At 36.7% G+C, this 23,948-nt stretch overlaps 1 protein-coding gene across 1 annotated transcript in view; it reads left to right on the top strand.

Moving 5' to 3' along the window:
- LOC101313103 (coiled-coil domain-containing protein 132-like) overlaps positions 1 to 13,246 on the top strand; it is a 16,224-nt gene extending 2,978 nt beyond the window's left edge. The window contains exons 4-26 of the mRNA XM_004295603.1: positions 2,142 to 2,155; positions 2,246 to 2,320; positions 3,061 to 3,125; positions 3,198 to 3,287; positions 3,471 to 3,560; positions 3,712 to 3,798; positions 3,917 to 4,000; positions 4,792 to 4,911; positions 5,169 to 5,197; positions 5,283 to 5,415; positions 6,066 to 6,629; positions 7,095 to 7,612; positions 7,737 to 7,800; positions 7,904 to 8,006; positions 8,249 to 8,421; positions 9,152 to 9,277; positions 9,978 to 10,048; positions 10,434 to 10,496; positions 10,977 to 11,049; positions 11,990 to 12,109; positions 12,216 to 12,293; positions 12,500 to 12,550; positions 12,635 to 13,246. Of these exons, the coding sequence (XP_004295651.1) occupies positions 2,142 to 2,155; positions 2,246 to 2,320; positions 3,061 to 3,125; positions 3,198 to 3,287; positions 3,471 to 3,560; positions 3,712 to 3,798; positions 3,917 to 4,000; positions 4,792 to 4,911; positions 5,169 to 5,197; positions 5,283 to 5,415; positions 6,066 to 6,629; positions 7,095 to 7,612; positions 7,737 to 7,800; positions 7,904 to 8,006; positions 8,249 to 8,421; positions 9,152 to 9,277; positions 9,978 to 10,048; positions 10,434 to 10,496; positions 10,977 to 11,049; positions 11,990 to 12,109; positions 12,216 to 12,293; positions 12,500 to 12,550; positions 12,635 to 12,736 (2,893 nt within the window). The 3' untranslated portion in view covers positions 12,737 to 13,246. The remainder of the gene's footprint in view (positions 1 to 2,141; positions 2,156 to 2,245; positions 2,321 to 3,060; positions 3,126 to 3,197; positions 3,288 to 3,470; positions 3,561 to 3,711; positions 3,799 to 3,916; positions 4,001 to 4,791; positions 4,912 to 5,168; positions 5,198 to 5,282; positions 5,416 to 6,065; positions 6,630 to 7,094; positions 7,613 to 7,736; positions 7,801 to 7,903; positions 8,007 to 8,248; positions 8,422 to 9,151; positions 9,278 to 9,977; positions 10,049 to 10,433; positions 10,497 to 10,976; positions 11,050 to 11,989; positions 12,110 to 12,215; positions 12,294 to 12,499; positions 12,551 to 12,634) is intronic.
- Positions 13,247 to 23,948: the final 10,702 nt, after the last annotated feature.

The raw sequence follows: 23,948 nt of genomic DNA on the forward strand, positions 1-23,948 counted from the left end.
TATATATATATATATATATATATATACAGGGCCCTTCTAATGAGGGATCCATTTTTTTGTTCATTTCTAGGGATAGATCATTTGACGAACATTTTAATCACAAAATCAAATCTTCACCGTTCAGTTCGTTGGGCTATATGAGTAGATCATTTCTACAAATTTTCAGAAAATTTGGTGATCGTTAAGTCATCCAAATGAAGGATTTATTTTTAATAATCTTGAACGGTGTAAGTTTGACATAAGTGTTAAGTTTTTTTTTAATCTCAACCATTCAAGCCCATTAAAAAACAGATCTAATGGTGTGGACCTATCCCTAGAAATGAACAAAAAAAGGGATCCACATCTCATTGGAAGGGCCCTGTATATATATATATATATATATCTTGTTCTTGTTTTTTATATCTTTGATAAGAAACATACTTCGTTTAAAGATTGAACAAAGTACTGCATTTGGGACAAAACTCCATTGAAGTTACAATGTTTGTGTCACCTTCTTGAGATAGAATCAAACAACAATACAGTTTTAAAAAGAGTTAAACTACAGAAGCATTAGAATTAGTGAAGAACAGCACCGAATAAAATATTTCTGAATTATGAGGAAATCAATTCCCTTAAAGATGCCCAAAGTCGAACCCTTTCCTAAAAAAGCTCCAGCTCCTCCCACTTGACCTTCTCAAATATCCTCTTTATCTTTCCATTTGAATGATGGCTCCACTCTGTTTTTATCTCCCTCCAAAAGAGTTGTACCTTTCACACAGCAAGGGAACATAGACCCCTAAGTAACTTTAGACCCCCTAAAACCCTTTCCCATGTACATAATGAGGACAGACAAAGATCAGGTCTTATTTGGTGGACCATTCCCCAAGATTGACCTTCATGAGCAACATTCCAAGCTTACTCTTTTTGTTCTTTCGATAGAGCCAAGTTTACACTCCTAGTCTTTTCGTAGGAGGGGCTTTCGTTGTCCCTATTACTGAGTAGGGATATTATAGGCCGTTTAATTGGGCGACAAGTTTGTTTAAAGTGTACAAAGTTTCTGCGGTATGGCTTGGAGGCTGAGGGATGGGTCAGATATACTAGTTATTATGAACAGGGTGCTTTCGTGAAGGGTAGACAGAGTTGGAATGCATTGGTGACATCTCTATATTAAATACAGATTCAGAGGCCTAGAGGGAAGTTTGGTGTGACTGTAGAGTTTTAAAGCAGGTGTTATTATAGAAGGAAGCATGATTTGGTGGATAGAAGGTTTGTCTGTTTGGCAATAGGAGGTTGAAATCACTCTGTGCTATATGAAGTTGGCAGTAGTTTCTGTGAAGGGTGGTCTGTGTCAGACCTTGGCTCACGTAACTATAGTGAGCTTTGTTTGCTGTCAGGGCTGGATATCAACGCGGGTTGTTTGTTGGTAGGCACAAACAGAGGTCTTAGGTAGTGGTTAAGTGGTGAAACTGGCAGATGGGTTTCGGTGTATAATTCATGCAGTTTTTAGCAGTCCTCTTACTTACTTTTTTCCCCTTTATTCCAAATTCCAGTGGCTAAAAGGTTAGATATTGATGAGATTTTCATTTGAGAGGGAGATGGAGAGGGCACTGAGCTAGTTCTGTGGGATGTGGTTACCAAAATTAGGGAGAAGCAGGGTTGGTAATTCTTTTATTGCAAAATGGCGTTAAAAATTTCCATTGGATAGAGAACCGTTTGTGGATTGCTGCAATTAGAAGAAATTATGGCTACCTTAAAAATGGATGGATGAACAGATTCTTAGAGGATTTGTAGAAACCTTTTGGAGACTGAAATTTTGGGAAGACTTCTGGGTCAGCAATCATCAATCGACCAGTCTCTTCCTTGACATTTTACATTTTCTGGATTCCATCACTGAATTATAGAAAGTTTAGCTATACCACACTTTTTCTGTGAGCTGGGAATTTGGTTTTGGAAAAAGTTGAATGATGATGAGGGAGTTATCTTCCCTGTGGTGGTGTAAGAAAGAGTGAAGTTGGAAGACTCTAAAGTTAATCACAGGTCCTTGTCTACAAAAATGTAATGGCCACACAGATCATATGCAATTCCTTAAAAGTTATTGTCTATATGTTGATGCTTGTTACGAGATTAGTTGAAGTGCATTAATCAAGTCTATTGTATTGAAGGCTGTTCTTGATTGGTATGATGATTTTTTAAATTTCTTGTTACATGGTTCTCTCTCTCTCTCTCTCTCTCTCTCAGCCCTTAATTTAAATTCTTTTTCAGGCAGCTCTTAAATTAGCACAACTGGATAGAGTATCAGAAGATTTATCCCGAAATGTTATGGAACATCATGAAGTAATGGGTAAGTGTCAATTAGAATCTCCTGACGTGTACTGCATTGTTATTGAAGTACATATAAGGAAGTACTATCCTATGTGATATTCTGGACATCATACTAATGTAACTACTGTAGATTTTTATCATTGTGCCATTTAGTCGACTTATATTCTGTTTTGAACTCCTTAACACTGCTTTGGAAAGTTAGGGTCTGTCCAGTAACGTTTTTGAAAACAATTTAAAAAAATAAAAATAAAAATGAGAAATTGAGATTGTAATTTAAAGTTTTGGAAATTTATTCGATAGTTTACTGTGAAAAATATTTTCCATATTTTCTAAACTAGGAGGATGAGAAAGTGAAAACGTTAAATTGATGTTTTCAGTTTTTCTTTGTAAATTGAAAATGTTTTCATTTGTTATTTTCCATGTATTGAGAAATGTCTCACCAAACACAATTCCATCTCATTTTCATTTTCCAAAATTAAAATTCAAGCATGAAAACGTTACCGAACGCCACCTTATCTTCTTGTATTTGAGTGTGATAACATTTGACAAGATATCTGCTTGTGGTTGATATATCATAACATTTGATAATAGATCTGCTTCTAATTGAAATATCGTAACATTTCTAGCCAAAACTTGCATGAGTTTTTGTGTGTTTCATTATTCTTGGACGAGAGGGGTGGGCTCACCAATAGTTTATTGCCGAACTTTTATCTACAACATATAATTTTGAATAGGATGTTGATACTTACTTTTGGCCAGTGAAGGGGATGCATTTGGTCAGGGAATTGGAGAAAGACTTAAAAGTTGCGAATGTCATTTGCATGGTAAGTACTTGCAGGATGTAACTCCATTTTCCTGCCTGATCTGGCTCTGATAGTTCAGAATCATATGTGCAGAATGGAAGACGGCATCTTACTTCGTCGATAAATGAGGTTTCTAGGGATCTGATAGTAAATTCCAATTCCAAGAAGAAATGTGCTCTTCTGGTATTCCCTTACTCAATGACAATCTTTATGCAGCTTTAGTTTTCTGGTTTTTTCCTCCTGATATAAGATAGATATTTTCAAAGATTTTCCCTGTTACTTTGCTCATTATAGGAAGCAATGTAGCATGTCATAAGCTTAATCTTGCTGATATAATTTTGATATCATATTTTTTATTAAATGCAGGACATGGTTCCTGTTTTGACTGAGCTTCGCCATGCATTAGAAATGCAATCCAAACTTGAGTCTCTTGTTGAGGAAGGAAATTACTGCAGGGTGGGTGCATATATTTGTTCTAGTTTCAGGTTCTGATGCAATATGAGCTGGGACTCTCCGACGTCTTTTCATGTTTAAGTGTTTAACACTATCCTCTTTCTAGTTATGCAACTCTTGAAACTAGTTTCTTAGACTGTGATCATGTTTTCAGGCCTTTCAAGTATTGTCTGAGTATCTGCAGCTATTAGATAGTTTCTCAGAACTATCTGCAGTACAAGAGATGAGCCGTGGAGTTGAGGCAAGTATTAACTACTTTTGAAAGAACATATGTGGTCAAACTATTGGGATTAGTGGTAAACCCACAAGGCCACAAGCTTCTTATCTATTGAGTTCCATCTTTGACTGTCGGAGTGCAGGTTTGGCTGGGACAAACTCTTCAGAAGCTGGATTCCTTGTTGCTAGGCGTGTGCCAGAAATTCAAAGAGGAGGGCTATATAACTGTAAGTAGATTCTTATAAGAATCGGACAGTTAATATCTTACAAATGATGCATGAAGTTTTTTATTTCTATTTGGTTGACATTGCATGCAATTGTGCATATCATGAATCATATAATCAACTCAAATTTGCATTCAATAACTGAATTGCTCATATAGTTTTTTGGATACAGTCAGTACTATATTAGTATAGAAGAGGGATTTATTCAAATCAGATGCCTATACTTGGGGAGTTTTTTTTGGGTGTCATGTGTGCCATTTTGTGCAAGTGATCTTTTCCTTCCCTATGTTGTACTCAAGTTAGCTCAAGTTTTCTTTTCGTTGTGCACCATCTGAGCTGTGATTTGAGAAACAAAAGATATTCCTTTGATAAAATCATGTGCTAAAACCCAATTCTTAATATTTATTTGTGAATCGTTGTATTGTGGCTTTCCATTAGAAGGGTTAATTTCATGTCAACCAAAATGGACAGTATGCTTTTCACTTGATCTACAAGCACCTCCTTACAATCAGTGAGTATGGTAAATGTATAATTTGGCGTCCTGACATATTGGAAGTTTGGAACTCTATTCAAAATCGTTAACAAATAAAAAACCAGTAAATTTAATTATGAGTAAAATTTCTAAAATCTTGATGGTATTACCTCTTGCGGTGCGGTGGCCACTACATCGCATGGATCAGAAAACAAGAAAGAAAAATTTGCAAAAGTATCTGTCTTCTCGGATCCATCAATCCGACTCTTTCGTTTTGCGCAAATTTAATATGGACTTGATGTGATATTCAAATGATCAATAGGTGGTCGATGCTTATGCTCTAATTGGGGACACTTCTGGTCTTGCTGAGAAGATACAAAGTTTCTTTATGCAGGAAGTTCTCTCAGAAACCCATTCTGTATTGAAGACCATTGTGCAAGAGGTATTGTGATTTAGCAGTGCAACAGTGCATATGCAGATGTTTGGTGTCGTTGCGAATTTTTCTGTTCAAAATATCTTAGAAATTTCTCCTTTAGTTTTATGTATCTTTTCGGGATTTTAGCTGTGCAATTAGTTTATGGTTGTTTCTTCAGCTTAGGGAGAGATCCTTTTCTGTTCTTGGTAGAAGTTCTGTTTCTGATTAAAAAAAAAAAATATGATGAACCTTTCTTTTACTTAAATGACTGTTTCCCTTTGCAGGATCAGGAAGTACAAATGCAAAATAATCGGTATGCTCACTATATCCACTAGTGGATGTGATCATAACTGCATCTTGACTTGAATGCTTGCTAATGCCTTCTCATTTGATTACAGACTTACCTACAGTGATCTATGCCTTCAGATACCTGAACCTAAGTTTAGGCAGTGTTTGTTAAATACTCTAGCTATTCTTTTCAAATTGATGTGCTCATATCATGAAATCATGGCCTTTCAACTGGATGATAAGGTAAACTTCGGTTCATGCCTTTCCGTATTCTTGTCCTATATAAACTGTTGTCATTCTATGTAATTTCATGCTGTCATTATTATTTCTTACAATATTTGTCATTTTTTTGCGGAATTACCAGCCTAAATTAGGAGCCCTTAAATGTTCATTATTTCATATTTTCTTTTGTGGAATAAATGTCCTCTGCATTAGTTTGCCTTGGGAAACTGTAAGATCCAAAAATTTGGACTCATTTATTCTCATTCCTCACTATTCTACTGTGGATGAAATTTGACGGTCATCTTCATGGTAACTTCGTATCCTCTGGACATTAAATGAAGTCTTAGGTTTTTCTTAGATAACAAATGAAAAAAGAATGAATGCTCTGGAAAAGTGACAAGCAATCCGAAAGCTGCTGATCTCTACTGTCTTCCTGTGTAGTAAAAGCAGATTTCTAGTATTTAGTGTTTTTACTTGCTGATTGGTAAAATGACTCCATCTCTTTTAAGTCTCTTTTTTGTCCATAGTTAGTTAAAAGGTGCTTCCACTGATCCAACTTCTTGCTATTTTAGTATGTGGGACACATGACATTTATATTGCAGATACACACCCATAGAAAAACAATAAATTGTCTTTTCTGCATATATGACAACTGGCATGACTTCTTGTAGGATTTGGCTGAAAAAACTTCAAGCATTGTGCCAAAGGAAAGTGACATCTCTCAAATTCCAGGAGGGGTTCAGAACATTTCAACGTCTTTCTCTTCTGTAAAAGTTAATGGCTCTCCTTCGGGATGTGTAGATGAAATGGAAAGTACATCTTCTGTAGAGGAATCTCATACCAACTGTTTCACTGAGCCTACGGGAAACACGACTTCCGTCTGTACAACATCTCATGATTTAGTAGATGAGGCTAGGATGGATGGCACTGCAGCGTCAACAAGTGGGTCTCCTTGGTATCAACTACGGAAAGATGCCACTGCATTTGTTTCCCAAACCCTTCAAAGAGGACGCAAAAATCTGTGGCATCTCACAACTACTCGCGTATCAGTCTTACTTTCTTCTGCTTCTGTATCTTCTGCTAGCATTCACCAATTCTTGAAAAATTATGAAGATCTGAGCGTGTTCATCTTGGCTGGGGAAGCATTTTGCGGAATTGAAGCAGCTGACCTCAGGCAGAAGTTGAAGGCAGTTTGTGAAAGTTACTTTTTAGCTTTTCATCGGCAAAATATCTATGTAAGTTTGCTTCTCTTGTTTAATGATTTATTACTTACTTTAGGGAAATGACTTGTCATGTTTGTCCTCTAAATTGTTATGTCAACTGTTGACGTTATGTATGTTTGTTCTTGTTTTTAATTGTTATTTAGTTATTTATAGAATGGATGCTTAATGGTAATATTGGTTTTTTTAATACTTGTATGATTGGTATGTATAGTAGTGGCACTTTGTAAATATGTTATACTCAAAGTTGAGTGGAATTTGCAAATCAGCATATAACATTAGCCTATATTATGTTGAGCTAGCATACAGTAGCTGTAGATTGCCTCCCCCTGCCTCATTTTATCAAGCAGCTTCCCCCTTTGTATGGCAAGGATGTTGATATAATATTATACAAACCTCAAGCATATACTTTGTACAACACAGCCAGATTCACTAATAGGCAACATTAAATGATTATTTTTGCTTTGATTTTATATTCAGGCGCTCAAAATGGTCTTAGAAAAAGAACTTTGGTTAGTCATTCCACCTGATACAGTACAAGATATTACCTTTCCTGGGCTTGTTGGTGATGGAGCACCTTTAATTGCTCCATCTGATAGTAAGTCCAGGGTACTATCTGAGAAGTCTGCAAGATTGGTTGATACTGGTGTCAAGAAGAGTGGGTTTTCCATTTGGCTAAAAAATGGAAACCCTTTTGTGTTAAAACTTCCACACTCATCCAAAGAAGGTCTGAAAGGGAATGGTACGGCTTCTGGTGAATTTGATGGAAATTTGAGTGAAAGTGACAAGGTCTCTCCACGGAAGAGTGATGCAAATCATTCGAATGGTGCTAATTCTGTTTCCGAAGACGAAAATGAGGACCTTCTTGCAGATTTTATTGATGAGGATAGTCAACTCCCCAGTCGAATTTCAAAACCCAAAAACCCGAGAAACCGATCTTCACACTTGGGTGCTGGAGAGCTGATAGCCCAGACAGGATCATCTATTTGCCTTCTAAGGTAAAATGCTATTTATTTACCGTAGCAAGTTTTTATTTTCCAGTCATAAAATTCTTAAAATGTTATAGTATGAATCCTTATAGTATATGTAATATGTATACAAATTTTTTTCTTTCCACGTCAGGTCAATGGATAAATATGCCAGGCTAATGCAGAAATTAGAAATAGTGAACATGGAGTTCTTCAAGGTACCTATTACCATGGCTACCTTGACTCTAATTTGTTATACTTATGAGTATTCATAAAACCATATGATGATTCTATTCTTCCTGATTTAGTATATTGTTGCAGGGGATATGCCAGCTGTTTGAGGTATTCTTTCATTTTGTATATGAAACATTTGCTCGGCAAAACACCAATTCTGGTGGAAAAGGCTCATCCGACCCCATTAATTGTAAGTGATTCCCTATGTTTCTTGTTATGTATTCTTTATTCTTTATATATATTTTCAGACAAAAAGGTATTCTTTATTCTTGTCTGTTTGCTACTCGTTTACTAATTTTTATTTTATACTTTAATTGCTCTTGTCTGCTCAATCATTACAACTTTTTTTTTGCTAAGCATTAAGATGTCTAGATTTCAGCTATCTTCACAAACTGATGCACACTTGAAAATCTATGATATTATTCTGCACAGATCGCCTGAAGACAGCATTGTCAAGAATACAACAAAATTGTGACCAATGGATGAAGCCCTTGTCATCTTCCCCCACATCTTTCAGTTCACCATTTACACACTCTGATATCACACCTATGAGTCCTACCAGTACAAATTTTGGTAGCACACCTGGAACATCTTTTGGTCTCAAGGTATTATCAATATCTAATGTTCTTTCAGTCATCTCTTAGTTGTAGGAAACAACTTTTAATCCTTGTTTCCAAATTCTCTGGATTTATGTGCCTTAACCTTCACTTTGTTGCGATCCCTAAGATCAAAATCTTGCATTCCTCATGTCACTGTATATTTTTTATATTATTAGATTGCAAAGCTGCAGCGAGTTGATGAAGTGATGTATTCTTGATGGTCATGTTATCTGTGCCTCGTAGATCTTTTTTCTTTGAAAGTGGACTTGTTGTCCGCCATCTTCTGTTGCTGTCTTTGTTTATTAAATTTCAGAGTTCTCTCTAAAAAATAAGTTGCTGTCCAGCTTTTCATTTTATTTTGGAATATGGTTGCCAATTGACGTGGTCTACAAAACATGAAATGAGCTGTTCATCAGAGTTGCCAGTTTGCATTTAGGGCGTAGTATTTGCATTCACAAAAAACATTTACCATTCCACTTTTTCTGGAACACATCGCCAGTTTACCATGGTCTGTGGAACTTGGTTGTATTGTGTATCGATCAGAATTTTTTCAAGCAAATTGTTGGGTCGGACTCTTCTTTTCTATTTTATTTTTAATGAAAAGAAATCAGGTATCGTTGTTGCTTATTTGGAAAGTATAACATAACTATCCTTTTTCTTTTTTTCCAATGTTCTAAATCCTTAGTCCTTATCAACTAAATCTGCCTTGACCTAAGCGGCGGTCCTTATATTGCAGGAAAGATGTGCAGCTGCTGATACTCTCACTCTTGTTGCTCGAATGTTGCATAGATCCAAGGCTCATCTCCAGAGAATGCTTTTTCAAAAAAATGCTGCTGTTGTTGAAGATTTCTATGTGAATTTGGTAGGTTTCATTTGTTACTGTCTGTAGTAGTTCCTCATAATCTGTTGGTGGCTTGGTAATTGCAGAAAGATGATACGATATGGTCTTGATTTAATTTTCGGGAGTTGATGATTCAATGAGGATCTGACTAAGAATATACTTGTCTGTGTAATTGAGTACACGTTAAACACCGAATCTCATAAATCAGTATATATGTGATGGAGTTTTTTTATTTTTATATTATGAGAGATGGTAAATTTTTATTTTTATATTTTTACATAAATCAGTAAATACTTCCCAATATAGAAGACCAAAGATATATATATGAAAGCATATAGGACTCTTCCTCAGTACTGTTGATATGGTCACTTGAAGCACCTAAAATAGGATAGAAAGTTTATGGAAAAATGGTGGTTCAGTTCAATGCTGCATAATCGTTTGACAGAAAAATTTGAAATTCATATTTGCACTAAAATTAAAGTCTTTTATTGTACTCTTAACTCCTATATTGCTTCTATCTCTTTCTTTTTCTTTTATACTTTGTTTTTTTTTTTTTTTCTTCTCAAGTTTCTGTATAACATCATCTGTAAGAGCCATGCATGTTTCCTTATACAGTGAAGTGTTTGACAATCCATTAATTATATAGATTGTTGAAAGAACCTCCCATAAGTCAGACTCAGATGAATGTGATTTGTTTTTCTTTTTCTTATTTTTTAACTAGGTGGATGCTGTACCAGATCTTATAGAGCATATTCATAGGACGACTGCAAGACTGCTCCTCCATATTAACGGGTAAGACCAGAAAATATATTTCTGGGTTGGGTTGTTTTTAGTGTACAAATAGGCAGTCCTTATTGGAAGTAATTGGAAATATGTTCTGGCATTACAGATTTCTTGTTTTGCTCTGGTCTCTAGTCTATGATTTTCCTCTTCTATTTGAGTATGGCATTGAATTGTAAATACTCTGGTGAAGAAAAGTTCAGCTTCAAATTACAATATTTAAAATTACAACAATGGGAAATTCTATGGTACCTGCCTTATATATTTACTCCCAGTTAAATGTGTGCAGTACCTTATATCTAATCCCACCTAAATGTGTGCAACTTATTTGGCTTTACATACTATAGGCTGGTCTATTTGACTTTCTACTTAATCTTTTGCTCAACACTCTTTGCAGGTATGTTGATCGGATTGCCAATGCAAAATGGGAAGTGAAAGAACTTGGACTTGAACATAATGGGTAAGCTCTTTCAACATTATTCTTTATTTTTCTGAACGTGTCACTTTGCTTTTTTGTAGCATCGGGATTTTTCATCTATGCATATATTTCCACATTCCATTCTTAGGTGAGCATAAGAAATGTTCTGTTTGGTATGTTTAGAAATAGTGGTCTGAGCTGTAAATATTTGATCAAGCACAAAATTGCAATTGATTATGCTTGTGAGTTGTGACTCTTCTGGATCAGCTTGTCTGTTTCTGAAGGGCTGCTGCCACAGATACCCAGGTCCCATAAATTTTTTCACCAAGTATGAAAATTGTCTTATTGACCAGTTTTAGATTTGAATACATTATTTCCCTTGCCATATAGGCCTTGTCATATGCTGCAATATTTGAAACATGGGTGTATTCTGCTAAAATGCCTACTCTACGCGCTCAGTGTTTATTCGCATGTACATATGGCAGGTGTAAAGTGTTCTGACATGAGTTGTTGCTTTATCAGGTACGTTGACTTGTTGTTGGGAGAATTTAAGCACTACAAAACAAGGCTTGCTCATGGGGGAATCCGGAAGGAGGTAATACATCAGTTATTTTTTCAAGTACTATCACAACCACTCTCTTAAAAAATTATTCCTTGGCGTACTTTTGTAAGCGGTTATATATGAGTACATGCAGTTCAGGGTGTATTCTTTGTTTGGTATTTGTGGGGGCGAGGGTGGTTTGGTGCTGTAGGGGAGGGCTGAGGAAATGGGGTTTGTGGTTGATGAGATGAGTCATATACACAGTGATATACCCTAATAACTGTAGTTTATTGTGTAGAGATATCTAATTATTGGTGGTTGGGGAGGAATGCGGAACGGGGCTTAGATGTTCAGGGGGGGGGGTGTTTGGGGAGTATTGGGATTTAGGGCCAGTTTGGTATTGCTGTGACTTTAAAAAAAAAAAAATGTACTGCGAAAATAATCAGTTGTGAATTAAAACAGTGTTGTGTTTGGTAAATATTAGTTTTAAAAGTGCTGCCAAGATCAAATTTATTAATTTCTAGTGTTTTTAGTGACAGCTGCTTTTAAAAGTAACCTTCAGGTTGCTTCTAAAAGCTGCTGCAAGTGACCTGTAATTTTCAAAAAAAGCTGTTTTTCTTTCATTTACCAAACACTATAAAATCTAAAAGTTCAAATAGAAGCTGATTTTTTTAAAAGTGAAGCTGTACCAAACTAGGCCTTAGAGGATTGATGGGTTGAATCTTGTGATAACCGTTGTGCTGTGTGAATTTTGATTATTGATATTCTGTTCCTCCATCAAGAGTTCCATATGCCCATGAAGTAAACAGGTAAAGAAGTTGTTCTGTTTGACATTGAGTCTTGCGTTCTGTATAATGTTCCTCTACCAAATCTGAATTTGTTTGTATCTCATTCAATCACTAGTTGAGACTTTGATTATGAGATGTGATATAGGGTTCATTTTAAAAAGAAAAATCTGATGGACTAAATCTCAATTATGATTTCTGTACTATAGGTTCAAGATCTCCTCTTAGAATATGGAGTGGAAATTGTTGCCAATACTCTTGTAGAAGGTCTATCACGTGTCAAGAGGTGTTCTGATGAAGGGCGGGCTCTCATGTCATTGGATCTTCAGGTTCCTTTTAACATTTGACAGGGCTATTACACTTCAATTTTCCCTCACTTAATGACCTCCCCCATTTGCAACTTGGTATAATATGAGACTCCTTTATTTGTTTCAGGTTTTGATCAATGGGCTACAACATTTTGTCTCCATGAATGTTAAGCCTCAGTTGCAAATAGTTGAGGGCTTCATTAAGGTAAAGCTCAAGCGTAGTGTGTGGTTAAAGGCTGTTGATGTTGGTAATGACTAAATAACGGAGATGACAAATAAGTCGGTCAGAGTTGGAAATATGCTGACTTGTTTGACAGGAATGAAATCAATTGTTTTAACAAACACGTAAGAAAAAAATCTTGGGTCTCCAACATAATGAATACTAACTGTTGTTATCTACTCTTTGATCAGGCATACTATCTTCCTGAAACTGAATATGTGCACTGGGCACGAGCACACCCCGTAAGAATTTTCATTGTTAGACATTTTCCAGCAAGTTTTGGAGACTAGTTACCTTACATACTAATTATGCAATATACGCTGCAGGAGTACACAAAAAATCAAATTGTTGGGTTGATCAATCTCGTTGCCTCTATGAAAGGTTGGAAGAGAAAAACCAGGTTGGAAGTACTAGAAAAGATTGAATGAGCATTTAAATTCGAATAACTCTGGTTGGTTTCAATTATATAGAACCTCACATGTTGCTCTTCACTTTTGATTTTTTATATGAAATGTATATCTGTTCCTGTTTTGATTTTTCTGTAGTACTGTAAAGGTTGATCCAGGTTGTATATCTTGTCATCCCAGTGTGTAATATACGATCACCCCTGGTAGGAAATATTCAATGTAATTTTGGATCACATTAGGCTTATGATGATATATCTGAGTGGAAGAAACTATTGGATTCGTGATGCTTTTCATGTAATACCTTCAGTTAGCCACTTGTCTGTGTATCACTTCCTATTTGCCAAAATACTAATTCTCTAAAGCTCTCCCACTAGTTCCATCCTATAACAACTGGATTTGCTAACATTAAGTGTATATTTACAAGTCATTTTGCCTATTGAAAGCAAATTGAGCAACCAACCGCCTGAAATTAGTCAATTCTTTCTCAGGAAAAGAAGAAAAGCTATTAGTCTCAGATGATGGCCAATGGCCAAGAAAATAAAAACTTAAATGTATTTAAGGAAAATAGATTTCCTAGTTTGTGTGCCTTAGTTAAAGTAGAATCAGAATATGATTCGATATCAATGTTGTAATAGGAATATAAGTATTTTTCTTGTTTATTGTATCCTCTATATATAGAGGCTTATTCTATGAATAAAATACAACGATATTCTCCCCAAATCTCTCTCTTAGTTTATTTCTCCCGCGCAACACGTTATTAGACATTTTGCTCAAACTTACGAGTTGATAACAAAACCCTAAAAATAGGCCAATAAAATTTTATGCTGCCGTCTGTGTTCTTCCTCCACCGGCGCAACACTGTACCTCCACCAAATTAACATGGATCTCATCGTCATGTGGATTTTGTGACAATTAACTAAGACTAGAAAGAAGCTATTACTTGGCTTAGAGGAGGAGACGGGGTGGAGTTCTTGTTAGTACAGCTTGAAGCAATCAATACAAGAATGGCCCTTTGTTTCAAAACTGGTCAACTGGAATGGCTTTCGGTACACAGCCTCGGAGGAATATAGCTGTGGATGGATATGCAATATTGGTGGTGGTCTTGAAAGAAGATGGCATGGAACCGATCGACTACATGCGCCTACACGCATCAAATAAGACAAAAAAAAAAACCATCTGCTTTTTATTTATGTTTATTTGCAGATTTATATTTCTTTGATGTTTATGATAAGAAGTAATCCACCTGTGTATTTGCTAATTTCCCTCAGGTTTGCTAGCCTCGGAAATATTTTAAGACCTAAAGGGTTGATGCCAAGTTCTGCCTAGTTCGAAAGCCGGTGGTACTGTAACGCCTAAACACATCAAGGATTGAAGCCGCTCCAATGTGCTCATTTATATATTCCTTTCGGGTATTCGCTACTTGCAAAGAGTACCTCAATGGCGGATTAACACGCTTTATCGAGACACCTCATTCGCCAAGGTAATGGAGCATCAGTTTCTAACACTCTCAAGAATATTAGAGACTCTTACACGTTTATATCGGCACGTGCGTGTATCAAGAATTTCAAGCTTAAGTTTTGTCCAAGTAAGCTTTATATTCAAGTTCCTGCTTTCTGAGAATTGTGATTTTTTTAGGGATTTTCCAACTTCCCTTCCTCTACATCCCGACCCCTCTTATGGCGTGGGACTTTTGAAAAATGATTGAATCGTGGGGATACATATGCTATGAGCATCGAAAAGAGAATTATGGCTATGAAAAAAATTCATGAGCCTCAGAACGATCATTTAAACATCATGGTTTTGGTCTAATCCAAATTTCTTGGAAATAGTAGTTGTCGAGGAAGTCTTTGAGACTGTGACACTAATTCTTCTCCTTGTTTCTCAAGATGTCGAAAAAAAATGGGCAAAGAAAATAAAAGAAAAAATGCCTGGAATTTGCTAATCTCAAATCCAATGATATTCGATATATCACCTATGGGTGACTGACATAGAGAAAACTTCACAGCTATGACATGGCTTATTATTGGAGATGAGGTATGCTATAGACATAGATCTAATGAGCATCAATTTTGAGCATTGCAAGGCAAATGCTAAATTAGCTGCACAATATAAAGTATATAAATATATAAGAGAGCAAAAGGCTCATCATGCAGCTGAAGAAGAAGATGGAGATGACAATGACGTCAATCTCACTATTACATACTTTAAATCTGGCAAGAAACATATTAATGTTACAGATTTTAATTGGAGCATTTATTTTCCAAGAATACATTGTATAAGCTTCTATGCCTCAATAAATAAATGACGATTTGTCATAGCTCTTACTTTGGATTAAATTTTGATTACAAAACCTTGATGTATGTTGACATATTAATAGAGTTTCGAATTATCTGAGATTTGAGCTCTATTCAAATTTTATTGCTGCAATAACATATTACCTTATTATGGTATATGGTTCGAAAGAAAAAATAATTTCACCATGAATGCACATGGTGTGGCAATATGAGTCAAAAAGGTGACAAAATATTTTCGGCAAAGAATAAAAAAATTAAAAAAAGAAAAAGAAAAAAAAGAAATGCAATAGTCAACTATGTCGAAAAAGTCAATTACGACGAAAAAGAAAACGATGACGAAAAGTCAACTGCACAAAAAAAAAATCAACTATGAAAAAAAAAAGTCAATTGAAAAACGGTACAGTTCACCCGTGAACGGTAACAGCAACAGAAAAAAAAAATTGCTGTTTATTTATGTATATTTACACTCACATACTATATGTCTTGAACATATGTTAACTGCTCTCCTATAATTTGTCAATATATTACTTGGAGAGATTGTATATTTAAAGTTGATAGTATGACACTATGACTGCCCACACAATACCCAAAAGTAGGTAATTATTTATAGAATAATGTCTTATAATTATTTTGTGACTCAAATGATTGAATCATCACAATTGATAAAAAAGAGCGATAGATGGTGTCAGAACCCACCCCGAATTTTACCCTAAAACCTGGAGTAAATCCTATGGGGACCACTTCCAAGGAAGATATTACCGAAAATTCGGTATAACCTCCTTAGAAAATTGACAACCCTTCCTAACGAAAATCTGCAAACACTCCTAAAAATTTTCAAGCCAACCTTAACTTCTGGAGCCTATGTGCTCCCCAAATACAACCACCACCAATAACAATAAAAAGATCAACTTTCAGATCATCACATAATTATCCCGCTAAAATAGCATACATCTTCCTTGAAATATTCTAAATGTAATCAAGCCTTCGCCCACAACCGAAATAATATCTTACAATATTCCCAAGGGAAAATCAGAGCTACTAAACACTAGATGAAGCAAGAAAAACACTGGTAGGTTAAATAGATAACCTACTGATGAAAGGTGGTGGAAATGCGGGTGACTATGCCTCGCCTCCTACTAGATCCAACCCGAACTCTGCAGACTGGGCATTTTTAAAAAGAAGGGCTTAGGGGAAGACATTTGAAACCGTTAGAGTGAGTGGACATAAATAAATTTAAAAAGAATAAATCTTTATGCTTTCCCGATTTAACTTCTGTGGAAAAACAATTAACGGCATGCAACAAGCTCAAAAAGCTTTTAAAAATTTACCGAATTTACTGAAACGTGACTAGCCGCGCTAGTCACCAACACTTCATAAAAATAGAGCTTCTCAGGCTAAAATAAAATATGTAAGTATTACACTCATCATATCCCTTGTATGAATTTTCTTGAAACAACAAAGACAAATAGAAAATTCACACAAGGCTACGACGCTTGCGTCTAACGCTCACGTCGCATCATAATGGCATTTTACCTCATTATGGTGGAAAAGACGGTGTATAAATATATACGCGCATATCCCCTATATAAATTATTATATTTATATAGGGCTAAGACGATTGCGTCTAACACTCACGTCGCACCATAATGAAATTTTACCTTAGTATGGTGGAAAAGCACGTATAGCTAGCTAGCATTCCTTCATATACATATTATTCTCATAATTATCCAAATATGGATATATATATATATATATACATTAACCGAAATTCTCAATTTCGGTTATTCTCCAACAACATAAATTATTTCGCATGCACATTATTTAAAACAAAAGTCCACTCACAAATTAGGCCTCAGCCTGATGTCGATCTGGGGCCTCGTCTGCTCGAGCCTCCTCACGACCTGTTCCAAATATAATATTAATTTCCCAGCCGAAATTCTAATATTTACACAAAATAGGCAAAAATTAACCGAGAGCCCTAAACACGCTCATCATTGCCTAACTTCGAAACGGTCCACACCTCAACCCTAGAACCAGCAGCCGCAACTACACCTTCTAACAGTTTAAACAACTTTAATCCAACGGCCGGATTCTACATTAATTAACAGCCAAACATACCAAACTTCGGAAATTCACAAACCTAACCAAAACTCCTCCAAAAATTCCACCCCAAAAATAATACACTAATAAAAATTACCTTTTACTAGCTAAAAATTTACCATTTTTACCTTCGTTAATATTTTCTCCTACGAATAATTCTCCGAAAATAACCGTCCCCCAAACCCCTCTACGGACCAATTCAACTATAACCTCAATGACGGAGACGGTAAAATTCTTATTATAACCAAGCTAGTAAATAAGGTAAAAATTTAAGGGTCGGGATGTGACATATGGCTCAATTTCTTTTGTCTTTATGGCACTATGATTATTATCATTGAAGCTCTTTATGCTCAAAGAGCTAATCTGACAAGACCCACCCCGAATTTCACTCTGAAACCCGAGGTAAACCATGCGGGGTTCACCTTCAAGGAAAATTTACCGAAAATTCGGCATAACCTTCCTTGAAAATGGACAACCCTTACCTGAAAAATCCAACTTAGCACTTCTATAACTAAACAAACCAGCTTCAACACCTAGAGCATTCCTGCTCCCCAAGATCAATACATCTCCCAATATAACAATTACTCAACTCTAATAATCCCACAAACAAGAATAAAGACTATTAATAATTTACTATTGAACTTTCAGAGCATATCCAAAGTTGAACGAAAAACAACGAATAAAGAATATGTGGAAGCAGCCTCTGACTATGCCTCGACTCCATGTACGCTCGACCTCCTTTAAAACTTAGCCTGCACACTGGGCATTTGATGACATGACCCACCCCGAATTTCACCCTGAAACCCGAAGTAAATCCTGCGGGGACCACCTCCAAGGAAAATTTACCTAAAATTCGGCATAACCTCCCTTGAAAATGGAGAACCCTTCCTAACAAAAAAAAACACCTGCAAGCACTTCTAAAAGTTCCAACTCCAACCTTAACTCTTGGAGCCTTCGTGCTCCCCACAAATCACAACATCTCCCAAAATAGATTCACTAATCTAACAAAGATCCTATAACCAACAACCACATATTCAGAGCAACTCTACTTGAGAGGAGAGGAACTAGAAATAAATAGAAATGAGCGGAAGTTATACTATTGACTATGCCTCTTCTCCAAGTACGCTCGGCCTCACTATGCTAACCTGCAACTGGGCATTTATAAAACGAAGAGCCCAGGGGAAAACATTTGAAACACGTTAGAGTGAGTGGACAAAAACATAAATTTAATGAAAATATTTATGCTTTCCCAATTTTCATTTCCATAGAAAATATGCTGCATGCGACAGCTTGAAAACGCTCAACACAAAAACTAGCGATTTCATGATTAGCTCCGGCCAGTCTCCAAAGCTAAAAAAAACACAGCCTCTCAGGCTAAAATAAAATATGTATGTATTACACTCGTCATATCCCTTGTATGAATTTTCTTGAAACAACAAAGACAAATAGAAAATTCACACAAGGCTACGACGCTTGCGTCTAACGCTCACGTCTAACGCTCACGTCGCACTATAATGGCATTTTACCTCATTATGGTGGAAAAGACGGTCTATAAATATATACGTGCATATCCCCTATATAAATTATTATATTTATATAGGGCTACGACGATTGCGTCTATCGCTCACGTCGCACCATAATGGAATTTTTACCTCAGTATGGTGGAAAAGCACGTATAGCTAGCTAGCATTCTCTCATATACATATTATTCTCATAATCATCCAAATATGGATATATATACATACTCACCGAAATTCTCAATTTCGGTTGTTCTCCAACAATAATAGAAAATTGCCAATTATCATAAAAAGCAATACGCACACGACTCTACCGAAAATCTTATTTTCGATAACTTTCCAAATAACACGATAGCCATTAAAAATGATAACATTTACTTCTGAAAATGACTTCGCGAAAATAGACAATTCCACAAATTGATATTCAATAAAATCAATCATTTAATGTAGAATCACCGCATGCATATATTTTAAAACAAAAGTCCACTCACAACTTTAGGCCTAAGCCTGACGTCGATCCGAGGCCTCTTCCACTCGAGCCTCCTCACGTCCTGATCCAAACATATAATTAATTTCCCAACTAAAAGTCCAATATTTACACAAAATAGGCCAAAATTAACCGAGAGCCATAACTACGCTCATCATTGCCTAACTTCGATATTCTTAAGTCGAAACGATCCGAACTTAAATATCATACTCGGCAGCCGTAATTACAACCTCCCCGAAAATACGACTTAAATCCTACGGCCGAATTCTACATTAATTAACCGCCAAAAATACCAAACTTCGGAAAATCATAAACCTATCCAAAACTCATCCAAAAATTCCATAACTTACAACAATATACTCCTCTTAATATTCCACATTTAAAACTACACAAAACTCCCAAACAGCGGCGGCCGGAGGCCGATTCCGGCGACCTCCAATTCCTATGAAAATTTAACAGCATCTTCCTCTCAACATCCCAAACAACTTTCATAACTATCACTAAGTCCAATTTCAAGCCTAAATAGGGTAATCGAAACCAAACATATCAAGAAAACCCTAGGAAATTCAGACACCCGATTCTCCTTACCTAGCTCGAGTTAGGATGAATCCTTTTAGGGGTTTGCTGCTGGAAGAGAGAGCGTCCAAATGATACCAACAGCTCCAGCTATGGTGGCCGGAAAAAGGATTTTCCGGCGAAAACCTCGCCACGCACAGCAGCGGCTTCTCGGCATGATTTCTCCTTCACGGTGGCGCGGCACGGGCTGCCACCTATCTAAACTTGTAGAGGATGCCCCAAGCTTCAAATCGACACCAAGCACGCCTCCTATCTCGGCCGGACGGCGGCGGACGGCGGCCGGAAAGTTTCCGGGTCGGGAGAGCTCGGGGATGAGGCCGGGAGGGAGAGAAGAGAAAGGGAAAAGAGAGGGCTGGGCTTTGACCACTTCTTGGCCCGGTCCAACACTCTTAAACAACCCAACTCCAAAATAAAACACCCCGAAAAATAATACCCGAATAAAAATTACCTTTTACTAGCTAAAATTTACCATTTTTACCGTCGTCATAATTTTCTCCTACGAATAATCATCCGCATATAATCGTCCCCGAAACCCCTCTAGGGACCAATTAAACCATTACCTCGATGACGGAGACGGTAAAATTCTTATTATAACCAAGCTAGTAAATAAGGTAAATATTTTAGGGTCGGGATGTGACATTTGAAATCTAAGGGCCCAGGAAAAAGTAATATAAAAACGTTAGAGTGAGTGGACGAAAAATAAACAAATAACTGATCGCAACAGAACTAACCAAACTTAATTATTTTCCCATTTTTCAATAATCAAGAAATCTTTTGCATGCAAGTGTTGATAAAACCTTCATAAGGAAAATCCCAAGGAAACGGACTAGCCGCGCTAGTCAAAATATTGACAAAGATAAATACTAACCTTCATTGAAGAAAATACCAAAATAATGGGCTAATCAAAACAACAATAAATAATAAACCGATTTAACCATACAAGTGAGCCTCCCAGACTCGGTTGCCTCCCAGGCAAAGTACTCCCATACTCCCTACACTTTCATGTCATGATAACAGAGAAGGTGCAGGGCTTGCGTGATGTCGTCGACTACATCACATCACCCGAATGAGGAAAGGGCTTGAGTAACCCCACTTAAAACGTGGAAGCTACATCGCCTCAAAAGGCGGAACAACATGCTAGTATGAATAATAACGATCCAACAAGTATGGCATAAATAAAGAAACATAAATCCATGTGAGTTTCCCCGAAACTCATAACTTAAGCATAAGTACGATTCCCAACCGTACTCAAAGAATTCAAAGAGTAAAGAAAATAATTAAATTCGATGACGTGTCCCACACGTTAAAATGCTCGATGAAATAATTAATTTAAATAATTTTCACCTTTCGAAAACCAGGCAATATGCAAATCTGGATATAATCTCAAATCCGGAAATCATAAAGAAAATCCAAACTCAAATCCATAAATTATGACCAACATTTAATCCATGCATCAATCTCAAATAATTTCCAAGATCATTTCATATGCCGAAGTTATAATATATGCTCGGAAAATAAAATACTAATTTAGAAAATCTTGCATGCATATTAATTAAAAACCAAAATGTCCACTCACAGATTTAAGCCTAAGCCTGACGAATTCCAAATCACCACTCAAATGGGGTCTCCTCGAATCCTGGCACAACAACCATGCTTATGACCAAACTTTAATTCCGGAAAATAATTACGTGAATAAAAATATCTAACTCTTTTCCGTTTAACCCTCTACTCTTATAAGGGTTAAACTCACCAGATTCACATCAAACTCCATCACAACCTCAAATCATCAATTCTAACATTCCAGGCTAAATACCAAGGAAATTCAACGGCCGGATTTTCATTATAATAACCGGCAAAATCCTTAATATTTTAAAAATCCCAAACCTTATCAAAACTCCTTCAAAAATTCCAAACTATACTTCATTAGACTCCTCTCATTATAACAAACTCAAAAACCTGAAAAACAACCTCCAAGTGGCAGCGGCAGCCGTACTCCGGCGGCGTCCATTGCCTCCCAAAATTTAACAGAATAATCCTCTCATCAAGCACAACAACTTTCATAACTAGCACTTAGTCCAATTCTAAGCTTAACTAGGGTAATCGAACCAAAACCTCCATAAATCCCTAGAACTTCAATTAAACATATCTCCACACCAAGATCGAATTAAGTCGATTCCTTTTGAGGGATCACTAACCTTGATGAGAGCTACTAGATGAGCCAAGTTTCACGAGCTATGGTGGCCGGAGGTGGGAACTCCGGCGAAGGAGCAGTCGGCAGCTCGGGCGGGATTCCTCTCAATCGGTGGCGTCCCACGCGCGGTCACTGGCCCAGAATGAGAGAGGGGACAGCAGGGGTCCGAACGGAGGTGTTTCGGTGGTCTACAGTGGCCGGACGGCGGTGGCAGACGGAGCTGAAGTCTCCGGCGAGAGAGAGAGCTCGGGGGACTCGGGAGCTCGGGAGAGAAGGGAGGAAGAGAGAGAGTGAGAGTTGGGCTTTGACCCCCTCTTCACCCGGTCCAAACTTAAAACACCCACAAAATAAAGCCTACTAGAATTTACCTCCTTTTACCAATATAGTAACTTTCGTTTTTAGACTATAACTTCTTCATACGAACTCCGTTTTAAACGTGCCGTGTGTCCACGAACTCCGTTTAACGTCCTTTACGACTTTCATGAAGGAAGTTTTCCCAAATTCCAAACGGAAGAAAAAGTCAACTTTTGGAGTCTTAAATAGTAAACGGTTACTTAAAACGGTAAAATGTCAAAGTAACCCAAAAGTAAATAACCGCAAATTGACTTAAGAACCGGGATGTGACATAATCGAACCCTTATCAGCACTAAATAATATATTGCCAACGATTATCATGTGGAAACGCATAAGAGAGAATGGACATGAGTTCCTTTGCATTACCTCTAATGACTACGGACGTACACGAGTATTAGAGAAGATTATGTGTCATTAGTGGGTTAATTTGTAACTACTATTGTAATTGTTGAATCCAACAACTTCAAATGAGATGACATTGAGATTATGACACATATAGGCTTTGACATGACAGATTAAGACATCATGGTCATAGTCTAATGATCCGTATATTGAAGAAGAAAAAAAAAGTCACACCGACATCCATTGTTTTGAGTGAGAAGAAGCAAAAACCAAAAAAATATGGTTCAAGAGACATACTGCTACTTGTATGAAAATGCCACCGCTCCCCCTAGGCGGCTCTAGGACATTTTTGATGCATATGTTGGTGTAATCGTTCCCTATTATGCTTCTCAAGTCAATTATGAGTTTATGGCTAAACCAAAATCTTCATTGGTTACTTCTGAAAGCCAATTAATCACTCGTTTTGTAAAGCCTATTTATTTGGAAAATTAGGATTGAGACCATCCTATGCAAAGGACACATGTATTGCATTCTCATAATGTTCTAAATTACATTGCATCCAAGGGGTTCTGTAGACAAATTCAACCAACTTGCGGACATCTTTGATATTTTATGGTTTTGGTTGACGTGCATACACGCTGGTCACGTGTCGCACTATCGTCTACTAGTTATATATGCTGCTTATAATATAACTTCTAGCTCAAATTATATATTGGGCTCACTACCCATATCATCCCAATCAGTCAAGTAGACTTGATAATGCTAGAGAGTTTATATCGAAGATTTTGATGATTATTGCACATTATTGGGATTAATATTGGGTATTATATTCTCGTGCACAACCCGAATGGTCTCGCGGAAATTCAATATTAAATGACTACGATGGTAGCTTGATTTTTGGTAATGTGCACCAATTTTTTCGCTTGGGTTATGCGATTGCATGCCGCTATACTAATTCATCTACGAACCATTACCACTTAACTTTTTTATGCGTTAAAGCTAGTGACTTACGCATTTATGTGTCAAAATTGTGCCACCACAGCGCACTATGATGAGTTCTTAGACATGAATAAGTATTTATGTTAGATATAAGTCTCCAACTATAGTTCGCTTTGTTGAAAACTTAACAGACAATCTCTTTACCGCCATATTTGCAAAATGTCACTTAGATGAGACAATCTTCCCGTCGTTAGGGGGAGATAAGAACAAGAATGTTCAAAGACAACGACAGGAAATTGTCGTGATTTATCCCTACTTTGTCTCATCATGATCCCCAAAACCGCACAATATTAAAGTGCGTAGAATAATTGATCTTCATAACGTAGCAGATTCGATGCCTGATGCGTTATCTAATATTGTTAAAGTGACGAGA

Source organism: Fragaria vesca, linkage group LG3 (assembly GCF_000184155.1).
Source record: "Fragaria vesca subsp. vesca linkage group LG3, FraVesHawaii_1.0, whole genome shotgun sequence".
Classification (NCBI taxonomy): domain Eukaryota; kingdom Viridiplantae; phylum Streptophyta; class Magnoliopsida; order Rosales; family Rosaceae; genus Fragaria; species Fragaria vesca.